The sequence below is a fragment of the Leptosomus discolor genome, chromosome 12 (assembly GCF_034619465.1).
Source record: "Leptosomus discolor isolate bLepDis1 chromosome 12, bLepDis1.hap2, whole genome shotgun sequence".
Taxonomy (NCBI): domain Eukaryota; kingdom Metazoa; phylum Chordata; class Aves; order Leptosomiformes; family Leptosomidae; genus Leptosomus; species Leptosomus discolor.
The window spans coordinates 12,852,871-12,865,239 of record NC_141402.1 but is presented as its reverse complement, the minus strand read 5'-3'; the positions used below and the strand labels follow the sequence as shown (position 1 = coordinate 12,865,239).

Here is a 12,369-nt window from a genome sequence, read left to right as displayed (position 1 = left end):
GGGGCGAAGGCAAAAGGCTGCTCACACGCCTTGTTGGACAGACGCAGGACATAAGACCAGATGGCAAAGCTGTCTGCAAGGCAATAGCCCACGGTGGGACAGGAGACCCAGCCTGGCTCTGGCCCCATTAGGTTGCATGACATGAGGAAGGGTCGGTGCCCACCTCTGTGCTTCAGCTGTGAAATCTTCTGCACCCTACAGGCGCAAATTACTGCACAGGAGCAAGGCCATGCTGGTTCGGTGTTTCTGCAGGCAACCTGCCCTCCTGCAGCCTGGCTTGGAGGGACATGTCAGCTCTGGTGTCCAGCTCCCATCTCATCTCCAGCACACCAGCCAGCATGGTAGCAGGGAAAGGAAAGGCTCCATGTGCTCCTAAGAGCCACATCATTTACTTGACCCATGTGGTTCAAGTCTTTTGCACCTCTAAAGCCACTGAGGACCAGTTTTGGGTTGGGGCAAGGGCAAACTCAAGGCACCAAGTGCTAGGCTGCTGGCAGGCAGCTGTACAAGATGCTACAGTCCTCTCCACTTCTAGGAGAGCCTGCTCTGCACCCCAAAACTCCCTTCCTGACATCCCAGCCTGTCCTCTTCATCAGCAAGAGAGGTCAGCGACAAGGTGTCAGTGCCATCCAGACTGTGTCCCTCATCTGTGACCCACGTGTGCAGCCCCCAACGCTGGAAACTGAGAGAAGCTCAGCAGCAATCCTCTCTGGCTCATCCTGTCATTTCGGGGTGTGCAGGAATGCTGCTTCCTTCAGCCTGGCTTCAAGGCTTGGCTTCAGCTTTGCCCTGGTATCCCCTGGGCACAGCACAGTGACGAAGTGTCTACATTCAGGCTGTGGGAGCCTCCGCGGAGCCTCTGCTCAGCAGACTTGGTGGTGCCCTGAGCAAGGGCCAGACTGCCTCGTCTCCAGCCAGGGAGCATTAACCTTCCCCCACCAGAGACACTCCTCAGACCTTGCTGATGCCAAACAGAAGTACATCATAAAGTCAAAGTGCTGCTGGGGCTGCCTCTCCCTGCCCTGCTTTCCCTGTTAATTGCTGCACAGGCCATCCATTAGAGACAACAGCCAGGACATGCAGGAGATGCTCTGACACGCAGACTGTTGCAGATGACCGAGATATTTTGGTCATACAATTCCGGAGAAAATGCCCAGGTACCTGGGGCTTTGTGCCACTTACCCCTGCTGCAGGGTAAGCCCAGAGAGCCATGGGTTCAGCCCTGGGCACCACGCTGAGAAGCGAGGCACAGAGGGTATGAACAAGTTGGAGATGGGAGAAGAGCAATTTCCGTCAGGGTGAAGGCACTGGCTGGTTAGGTGGTGTCCGTGGGGGCTGTAGCTGGGGCTGTAGTGTCAGTGGGCCCGCACAGTAGGATGCGTTTGGATGACTGAACTTTCTACCCTCCCCTCTCCCCCCTTGGCCCCATAGTTAGTCCTCTGTGTCCCACAAGGTTCCTGAAGTGCTTTCGGCTCTGGTGAGTTTGCTTGGTTGTGGGAACATGAGAAAAAAAAAAAAGAAAATTCAGTATTCCTCTGCAAATCCTATATGCCACACTCTCCCAGTTCCCCATGCTGCAGCACTGGGTGCCAGGCTGGTGCAGGGGAGGCAAACCCGGCCAGACAAAGCAGGAGCAGGCAGCACACGGGAACAGCTGAGGCTTAGGTGCCTCCTGCATCAGGCCCTGGGCATGGACTCTAACATAACAGGTTTCACCCCAGTTGGATGAGTGTGCCCCTTGCAGTCCTCCAAAGCCAGGTGATCCGGTGCCTGGCAGAGCAGCAGTGGGAGTACAGAGATCTCTTAGGAAGAGGAATAACTTCCTTGGGCAGGGGAATCATTCTTCTTTGGGGTATTTTTATATCAGAGTGGATTAAAGGGGATGTAGCCAGCAAGATAACCCAGAGCACTGCAGGGAGTCATCTAGCTCAGATAACCTCTGCAGTTTTGCCAGCTCCACTGCACATTTGATAGCATCCAGCCAAAGACCAAGCCTTGATACCCCTCCTCACAAAAAAAAACCCAAATGGTCCGTGCACAGAGAAGTAATGAAAAAGGATCCTCCTGCTGCCTCTTGCACCAGGTAGTGCTGCTGACAGAGCTGCAGAGACGGTATCAAGCCTTTCTCCAATGCGGACGGGCTGCCCTTGGCTCTCGCACCCACCAAAGCTATTAGCAATGAGCTCACCCCTCTATTATCGCTGATCCAGGGAGTCTGGAGGCTCTCGGAAGCACAGCTATTGATCCACGCATCTTACATTTCCCCCTTGGGAAACCTCTCTGCCTCTCCTCTCCTTGCCTCTTCTCTGCAGCCTCCACAAATGCTTTTCTGAGGGACATTGGAGCTGGGAGTTAAGGGAAAAGCAACTGGGGCTGTGGTGAGAAGGACAGGGATTTAGCCTGGCCAGCACTGCCTGTTTCCTTTGTCTGACTGGGTGCTTTATTCACCCTCTCTGCCTTCCTTAGAGGAGGAAGGGGAGGACTTTTTCCTCCAGGTTAAGGTTGCAGGTTCACAGAAAGAACGCCTGGTGCCTTGCATGGGAACTCGCCCTACATGGTCTCTGCTTATCCATGGTATGGACTTTCTGAAGGGGCTATGCCCACAGCAGTGTCCTCTCCTCTCTCTCCCACGCTTTCAGAGCTGTCAGCGTGACTTGTGCCAACTGGTAAACAGGGGACTCCATCTCTGTGCAAACTCTCCCCAGCAGCACAAGCAGATAAGCCTGTCTGCCAGGGAGCACTCTGTTATGGTAATGATCCACTCAGCAGCATCCTGCTACCCCTGAAGGACAATCCTGCACCCCTTGGGCCACTTCTCACATCCATTCAGGTCCACCTTGCACAAGCAACCAGGTGGCAGAGTGAGGAACCACACTGGGCAGCTGGGGCATCAAAAAAGACTGGGGGAGCTACAGCCAGAAACCGCATCATCTGCTCTGGCCTCCTTTCCTAGGTATGAAGCAAACAACTTGCTGCCCGGCCCCTTATAAAATGGGTTCCCTCACTCTCCCCGCATCCCCAGGAAGACTTTCAGGTGCCTGGGTGCACTTCATAAATGACTAATGAGCCGTGGCAAACATTAGTGCGAGGGCTAGCTGCCAGAAGCAGACCGAGATCAAGTCCTTCCTTGCATCTATCAGCTCCACCCAAGAAGCAGACCTGCCTTTTGACACCAGCCACGTTAAGAAACAGGCAGACAAACAAAAGCCTGGTGCTCTGACCAGGCAAGCTGAGGCTGGCAGCCCACGGGAAGGAATGGCCATCGGAAAAGGGAGAAAAACTCATGTCGTGGTAGAGCTGCCTTCAGAGAGCTCCTCAAAGAGGGGGATTAGGTGGTGGCTGTGTTTTTTCTTGGAGATAGGTTAGGGCTAGTAGGGAGAAATCTCTCATTTTTGGGTGGGTTTGTGGACAACAGAGCCTTGGAACCCGTGGATGCCCTGAGGAAACCTCCACGCCCAGCCAGAGCCCCGATGGGCCCAGCACACTGGCGTTTTCATCTCTTCCTTTAAAAACTGCTCATGCAGCCCCAGTTTGCAGATGGGACTCACACCTTGGAGCAGAGGCCTGATCTCATGAAAGAACCAAGGGTGCACTTCTGTAGCCACATAAAGATAAACTCCAAGGAGTTGTTTCAGCAGTTCCATGTATATGAATGATGGTCCTACGGTAAATGGGTGGCATTTGTTTTAAGTGATGGGTAAATGGGTAGCATTTGTTTTAAGTGATGACTCAGTCATGGCACCATTGGATCCCCACAAATCTGAGGAAATTGCCCTGGGCAAAGCTTCTTACCATTCACCCTACCCTCCTGGATTTCATGTAGTAGCACATTACTGTGCGCGGGGCCAGAATTTAGCTGCTTCCTTGCACTTCCTGCCCTTGCAGTTGTCACGAGTCAGAGGAGAAAGGGGACAGGTCACCTCCCACTGCTAGCACTGCAAAGAAGACATGGAATAAACCTGACCTTCCTTTACAGCATTTGCTGGAGAAATCAACACGTCCTATATATAGAAAAATCAATGAGGCACCAACTTGCCAAATAAATCCCCATTGGTCTGAACCACCTGCATCAACAGAGCCTCATGTGGCCACCCATGCACCAATCCTCTCCAGCAGCTCCTGCGAGAGTTCCACCTTCCCTTCTCCAGGCTGCTGTGGCAGGGTACTTGTTGTTTCTACCAGCACGCCAATTCTGGCGCTGCGCTCTCTGCTCTGAGCTGGGTTTGGGCAGCCTCGGCAGCACCCTACATTTTTTGCTGGTTGTGCCCTGCAAGTTGGCTGTCACCCACCCCTGTTTTCCACGTACCTACTCCAGAGGTGCTGCTGCTTCTCCAGTGTCAGTGCTGGAGGAGCCAAGTGAGGAAGGAGATCGCACTCCCACCGTGCAGGCCAAACCCTCTCACCTCTCAACACTCCTGAATCCCTCCCAAAGCCTCCTCTTCTCTCCAGAGAGACCACTAACCCACCTGCGCCTGGCTAGAAAACGTGTTACTGCTGGTTGGGAATAGCTTTCACATGAATCTTCCATCTCCTGGAGCGGCTTTTCTGCTTGCTTTTCCTACGGCCATCAGATGGTGCCATTGAGTCTTCTTGGGATGTGAAGCCCCAGGACAGCAGGGGCTGGCACCAGGGATCACCCTGGCGTCTTGCTCCATCTCACAGGCAGGGAATAGAGCTCTATTGCCCAGTTCCACATACGGCAACATAAAGAGATTTTTCTTCCGGCACAGGTGTTGGCAAAGCAAAGCAAATGTGAGGTTCCTGTTGTTCCCAAATACATTAACAAGCATCTGTGTCACTGCTTTTTCTGGGTTATTTTTGTGCAAGTCTTGCAAGACTGGCTATCTTCTTGCAGCTGGACTCCAGTGATATCAGTGTAGGAGCAAGTGACAGCAGTATAGGAGCACTTCAGCTTCAATTTCTGCCCAGAAAAAGGTGTGTTCACTGCTGGAAAAATTTAGAGAAGATGAACTAAGTTCACGCAGCAAGGCTAGAAAGGAAAGAGAGCAGCAGCATTAGCGAAAGCTCCCTTTCCCTCCGCAACAGCGATGTGGGACACAGGACTTGCCCTCCTTAGACAGTCCTAGACAGGCTGCCCCATGCTTGGGGGTGACTGCCTCCCTTCCACCTCACCTTGCCTCTTCCCCACTTTTTTTTAGCAGAGTGCGCTGTAAGGAGAAGAGCCTTGTGCATCAAGGAACTCTGCTTGCGATACTCTCATCACATTTGACATCTTGCCTCCAGATGTGGGGCTAGGACTTCCACGGCTTTGGTGTTAATAATTCTCTTTGCATTATTTTGCAATGACCAGAGCCTGGCCTCGGCAGCCCTGCTGTCCTCTACCTGGCATTGCAAATATGCCTCAATAATAACTGATCAGTGCTTTTCCTGGGTTGGTTTAAGGTTTTAATTGTGTAAGATGAAAGAGGAGAAAAATGCTAGCAACAAGAGGAAGGAGGGAGAAAAGAAATAATTACAATTGCATTTAGCCAGTGATAAGAATGGCTGCTGATCTGGGCTGGGTGGTTTCCAGGCACAGTAGGAGACAGCTTCAATTTTACAGCATAATATTTCCTGCGCCCTTAAAATAACTTCTCCCTGCCCCCAGGGCGCCACAGGAGCTGAAGAGCAACGTGTGCCCCTTCCCTGTGCAGCCCCACGCTGCTCAGTGCTCGGTTATCATCTGAGGGCTGCTTCGAGCGCGGGGGCATCACCCGGGTCGTGCCAAGGCGCCCAAAACCAGTCGAGAGGGCTGGAACAGAAAGGAGGGGACGCTTTGCAGACCCAGAGCGGTGGGCTCCCTCAGAAGGCAGCAGGCAGGGGAGAGATAGCTATTGCAGCTCTCTTCGGTTCCCGGTGAAGAGCAGCTTCCCCGAATCACTCGGCAGAGATGGGACCTCTTTATTGTCGGGGCTAATTGCTCATGTGAGATGTATTTACAGAAGCGGCTGTTTGCGCAGAGAGCAGCAGACAAACAGACTCCTGTTCTACCAGGCACCCTTTGTAATCGGTGGGGGCTGGGAACACTTTAATGCAGCCATCGGAGGCCTCATTTGTACCGCAGGCACCAACCCTGCGCTGGGCTGGATGGCGCCTGCGGGGTGCTGAGCCCTGGTCCCACTCCCTGACCTCAGCAGGCGTGGAGGTGCAGAGCGGCTGGCCGGATCCAGCCCACTGCTTGCTCTCACCCACGTTCCGCGAGCAGGCTGAGGGCACGCAGCTCGCTCTGAGCTGGGTCCGCAGGACCTCCAGAGCAAACCCGTGGGTGTGATCCTGGCACATGAGTCTCACCGTCGTCCCGTGGCTTGCAAATGCAGGGCTGCTTCCATTTGGGCGTGTGGCTGCATGGGGGCAAACTCTGCCCCGCAGGAGAAGAGCCTCGTGCATGTGCAGATGGGCTGCCCATCTCCTTGCTCTGCAGGAGACACGACACGGGCTCTGAAGTCGCTTCGGAGGTTACGTGGTGAACTGCTTTACATGTAGTTGTACCAGAGGGAAAGACATGCCAGAAAGTTGTTCTTTGCTTTTGCAAATAATGTCAAGGACTGGGTAAAAGCATCCAGGACTCTGAAAACCAGACTTACAGGCTTTTTGCTGCCTGCTGGGGTTTTTTTGAGGTGGAGGCCTAGGGGGAGTTTCGCCATCTGGGAGGGAGATGCAACATTAGGAAAATAATGCAAACAATTTCCAGCAGTGTCTCCATCTTCACGCAAAACCAGTGGGGATGGGCAAGCCTTGGCTTCCAGTTCCGTGCGACGCCTTTTCCTTGCAGATAGCCTACAACCCAACCACACTGAGTGGACATCCCTCTCCAAATTTAAAAATATATGTCCTGTTTCTCACCCTGTGACCTTTCCCTCACACAGACACAGGCAGTAGGTTAAGATAGACTCAGGGAAGAGCTTATCCGTAGGGAACAGCAGCACCAACTACAACAGAGCTGGTGTGTATCTCCTGCTTCCCCCTTCCAAGGGGCCATTCAAACTGGCTAGTGCTGGTCAGATGAAATGACAGCGGGAGTTTGGTTACAGCCTGTCCACAACATCGTGGTATCGCCAGCACTGGGACAAAAGGAAACCCACACTCATCCAGCTTACAGAGCTCTCCGACACCGGCAGGTCAGCCCAGGCATACTGACCCCACAGGTGGCCATCAGTGTTTCCTGAGCTTCCCAGCTGAAGCTAAAACTCTCTTGGCTACTATTCAATTCACTTTAGCATAATTTTTATATTCCCCACTTGGAAGAACAGAGAAATCCACCTAATTTTGAACACTCCTAAGAAATAAAGGTTTCTGAGCGTTTACACATCGTCTCTCACAAGACTTTTGATGCAGAGGGAAGTGTTTCTTTCATTTTCCAGATGTGGAAGCTGAGGCGTGAGGCAGGCATTGCTCAGTAATACCTAATTAGCGGGGGAAAAAATAAAAGCCAGTCACCACCAGCCTCGTGCTTTAACATCCACTCCTAAGTTGTTGTCTAAAAGAGGAAATGCCTAATACTTCTTCTGTGACTGGGAGAGAGAGACTGGACTTTGTTCAGCATCCCTGGAAATGCAGAGCCCCAAGGACAGACTTTTCAGCCCTCCTCCCTGAAGCTTCAGCTCTCTCCCAGACATCTGAATACAAGCCATACTTCTCAGCTAGTTCAGGACCTACAATGCCTTTTTTTTTTTTCCGATCTGGTCCTCGGCAGGATTGATTGTCTCGTTGCAAGACTATATCTAAAACGCCCTCACTATTACTGGCAGTAATCAATATTTATAACCACTTACAGTGTTTATTTATAAAAAAAATCAAATGTTCCAACCAAGAAGAGATACTGTTATTAATATCCAGCATGATTAATAATCACATTCGGAGTTGCAGGCAGGCCCAAGCTGTCAGACTCATGCACTTTGTTTTTTCTAATGGCTTTGCAGGAATTTGAACCATAATATGTTTCATGCACAGGGACAAAGACGTTTTGTCTCAGGGAAGGAGTATGTGGATGTTTTTGACTTAAAGAGCCAGTGCCGCATTCAGAGCTTACAAATACACAATTTTGATCCCAGCCCATCAGTCTGCCCGGTCTTCCCAGCGAGGGCGTATCTCCTCCTGTTGCCGAAGACCCAGATCTGGGCAGCTGATTTGAAGCTTGCTGAAAAATGTTACACCCTCTCTGTGTCAGGGCAGCCGTCACCTGCTCTGCTTCTCGGCCACCCACTGGAAATACCTCCGCTAGGCAAGTGGGTTCACATCTCTCTGCCTGCTGAGGTTTCTCAGCTGCCCAGGGTAAGACAAGCTCCATGGGAATGATGTTGTCTGAAATGAAGAGAAGGCAAACTCATACAGCCCTGAGCAATGCTTTCTGTTCTCCTTTGCCCATTCCTTCAGCACTACCACAGCCACTCAGGGAGAGAAGAGGGAACATTTAAAGCTGTTGTCAAGGTATCGGATATGAGGCTGCTCGGCCCCGCGCTAAATATTAGGTGCTGAAGGAGGGACGGCTGTTTCCCCACGCCAAATATTAGGTGCTGAAGGAGGGACGGCTGTTCCTGATGCAATAAGCCAGCAAGAAAGCAAAGTTCACTCCCACTCCTTCGCGCTTGGCCGTGCAAGGCGATGTTTGCCCACCTGTGCGTTGCACTTTTCCTGCTGCAGTATGTACTGACAATAAAATCAGAGGCAGTAAAGGGACAGAATAGCAGAGAGACTGGTGTCTTGATTACTTCCCCATAGCCGCTTTCCCTCTGCGGCACTGCTTCATCACCAGATGGGCAAAGCGAGCCGACTGAAAAGCCAATACAAAAATCAGCTATATATGACAGACGTTGTCTGCACTGCTATTAAACATCCTGTTTTGCACAAATCTGGTCATGAGAACCACAGGAGGGAAATATAAGGAAAGAAACCTTCAGGCTTGCTATTCCAAGGCAGCTCTCAGCCAGCACTGAGCCAGTCTCGGGACTGCAGTGTCTCTCTTGAGGGGTTACGGGATCTAGCAGAGCCCTCTGGTAGACTGGCACAGACCTCAGGTCCACGCTGCCTTGCACCTTGTCTTTTATACTGAGGTCTGCAGAGCTTAACACGACTGCCAAATCCTCAAGCGGGAGGTTTGTCTGCCCCAAATCTGCATGGGATCCCCCCCAGTGTCCCATCAGCTCCCGAAAAGCTCTGGTGCTGCTGAGGAACCCGTGGGAACAAAGCCACCCTACAACTGGAGGCCAGGAGGAGCAGGGCATGATTTTTTTGGGGGTCCTCTTTTGCCAGCCAGGCCAGGGGATATGGGTGTCAGAACAAGGAGGAGAGGAGCAAGCGAATGCAGCATTGCTTGAGCCACAGGCCAAAAGCCCGACAGTGCAGACCCTGCAAGCCCGCGGGGCACGCTGCAGCCGCTCTGCCCAGACTGTCTGGCAATAATCTCGCATTTTAAATCCTGTTAGACACCAGCAAGCTGCGGGACAGTAATCCAGGGAAGAGTCGGTGCAAAACCCTCCAATGTCAAGCATTATAAACCTCCCTGATCCTCTGCGCTTCCTACCACATCTGTATGCCAAGAATCCTCTCTTATTAAGCACCTTGTACTCATGTACAGCCTGTTGCCCTGTACAAGGAGCACCCTTTCTTTGTGCATGTGCACGGGGCTTAGCACAAAAGGCCTGCCAGGCTTGCTATTGTCAAACGAATAATCGGTGTGATGGATTTTTTAGAGGGTTTAGAAACAGAAGGGGAGGTGCAGGACAACCACTGGAGACTGCTTTTGGATGGGCATGTTCTTTGCTCTTCTGAGCTGCTCACAGAGGGACCTGGCTGAACCGGGATGAATGTGAAATGCTTGGTCTGCCAGAGGGGCTTCTGGGGTTTCCGGTGGCTGAGGGGAGAACGAAAAAAAGCAGTAGGTGTAATGTCAATTTGATAATGGAAAAAAACTATAAAATAATTACCTTAGGTGAGATATAGAGAAATGCCTTGTGCCATTGGAAGGTATGATACAAAAGATTAATGAAATAGATGTTCGTTGTCTGAGTTTCTTTTGCACCAGTAATTCTAGTGCCAGTTGCCGTAAATTTTCCTTGATACAATCAGGAGGAAAACAGCTAATCTGACATGACAAACTCATTGTATCAGAAGTCATCTCTGCTTTAAAACGTGTGTCATATGACTAAACACCCTACTCCTGGTACAATGCATCCCACAGTAAAATTGGATGGAGCTCATCCTCAAATGCCCTGCCAAAAATACTCCTAACAAAGGGCAACAAGAAAACATAATTCAAATGAGGGACATCTGTTCTCAAATGTTTGCAGATAATGACTGGATCAAGTGTCTGCATAAAGGATAATTATTTTCTGCAGATGGTTTGATCTGGTATTTTAAACATTGTAAAAAAATCCTCATCCCAGGCACTCAGTAAAGTACACAGGGTTTTGCTGCAAGAGACCTCTTTCTGATCCTCTGCTACATTTTCTAAATGCAAAGATAACTAAAACTATAAACACTTAAAAGATAAAATGAGGGTGTTAAAGAAAAATACTGCATTTGAACACAGGCAACATACATTTTCAAGTGCTGGTCTTCCATTTCATATATTACAATGCTGGGTACCCAAATAATTCTCAGGGTGAAGTTCTGTTACAAGAAAATGGCAAAATAAAGCAGTTACGTGTTGTGCAAAGGGATGCCCAGCAGATTTCAGTGGGAAGGTCAGTTCCAAAAATGACTGTGCAATATAGTTTTTAATATAAAATAACTCTACCACATTTCCTCAAGACAAGAGGATCCAAAACAACCACAACCAAGATCCGTTCTTATTAAATCACCCCTGTGACACACCCGTGCAATGCAGTACTAGCCCCAGGATAATGCTGCTCTGTCGGAACTTTTGTCTGTGTCAGTGTGATGGCTGGAGACCGACTCATCCTTCCTACGAGTGAGGCTACGGGTGGGTGCCTGTGGGATGAGGGGCCCTGGGGACCCCCCCACCCACAGCACCACAGGGCTGGGAGGGCCCTTCCTGCCCCTGGCGTGGCGGGGTGGAGGAAGCAGGGCAGGGGAGGAGGATGATGGCTCAAACAGCTTCTGAAAGACAGTCCTTCCCTCAGAAAGTTGTTGACCGCAGGGAGCCCAAGGAAGTAACGGTCACTCTGCCACAACATAAAAAGCTTTTAATTAATACCTGCGCCCAGAGCATGTGATCACCCCAGCAGATGTGGCTCTGTGAACATCTCCACCTAAGCACGTGCTGCTGATCGGGGGGAAATCGGTGAAGAGGACATCGGCCCCATCTCACAGAGCCTTCGGAAATGATGCACCTCAATGATTTGCACGGAAAGGACTTCTCCTCTTTAATCCAGTCAGGATATCTCAGAGAGGCTGGGGCTGTCTGTGGGTGTGGGCAGGTATGTCCCTCTGTTTTTGTGGATCTAGTAGTTGGTCGGTTACTTTTGCAATTAGAGGAACTGAGAAAGGAAGGATTTTGAGTCAGAGAGGGGATTCTGGAGCACAAGGTGCAAATAGTAGTGGAAAGGACGAGGCAGGTGAGGGAGGCAGCCAGCCCGTGTCCCATACCCAATGCTCCGGGACTCCATCAGGGTGCTGGAATGGGTGAGAGGAACAGCGGTCTCCAACCAGAAGCGGCTTGGGCCGATGCCTGGTGGCCCTGGGGGAGCTCCAGGCTTTCACCACCCTCACAAATTAACGTGTTTTGTCTTGCGCGCAGAGTGGTGTAACCCCCAGCGCCACCTCGGGGGTAGCCCCTGACAGGGGGGTCCCCTCAGGGAGCCCATGGCATAGCGGGAACTGAACTGCTGAGGCCCGGTCCCGCATGGTGAAATCCGCCCGGAGGGGGACGAGTAACGCCAGAGGGCCCTGGCCCGGGGACCAACAGCCCCCAGCCAGGAGGAAGCCCCTTGAGGGAGCCCGCTCCCCGTAACCCCTGAGGAACCCGGGAGTGCCACCGTCCCCCAGCCCCCGGGAGCGGTAATGGCCGCGCCCGAACTACATTTCCCAGCGTGCCCCGGGGGGCGGCGGCAGGGGAAGAAGGCGGGGGGGCCGCTTCCGGGTTGGCGGCTGGCGGCCGCCAGCGCCGTGTGTTTACTTCCGGCCGCCCCAGTGCGCGAGTGTCAGGCTGAGGAGCGGACCCGGCGCAGCCCGGCGGCCGCCCCGCCCAGCCGGAGCCGGGCGGCGGGGGGGGAGGGGGGGCCGGCGAGGGAGGAGCCCAGCGCCCGCAGCGGCGGCGGCCCCCATGAGCGGGCGGTGAGCGGGGAGTCGGCGGCCGCGGGAGCTTCCCGGAGCGGCGGGACCCAGCCATGGACTGGCTCATGGGGTGAGTGGGGCCCCCTCTTCCCGCCGCGGGCCGGCCCCCGCCGGAGCCGCTGCCGCCCCGGTAGG

General features: G+C 52.5%; 1 protein-coding gene across 1 annotated transcript in view; it reads left to right on the top strand.

Annotated features, from left to right (window-relative positions):
- The first annotated feature begins 12,246 nt into the window (after positions 1 to 12,246).
- MOB2 (MOB kinase activator 2) overlaps positions 12,247 to 12,369 on the top strand; it is a 115,454-nt gene continuing 115,331 nt past the window's right edge. The window contains exon 1 of the mRNA XM_086472185.1: positions 12,247 to 12,304. Coding sequence (XP_086328311.1) covers positions 12,288 to 12,304 — 17 coding nt within the window. The 5' untranslated portion in view covers positions 12,247 to 12,287. The remainder of the gene's footprint in view (positions 12,305 to 12,369) is intronic.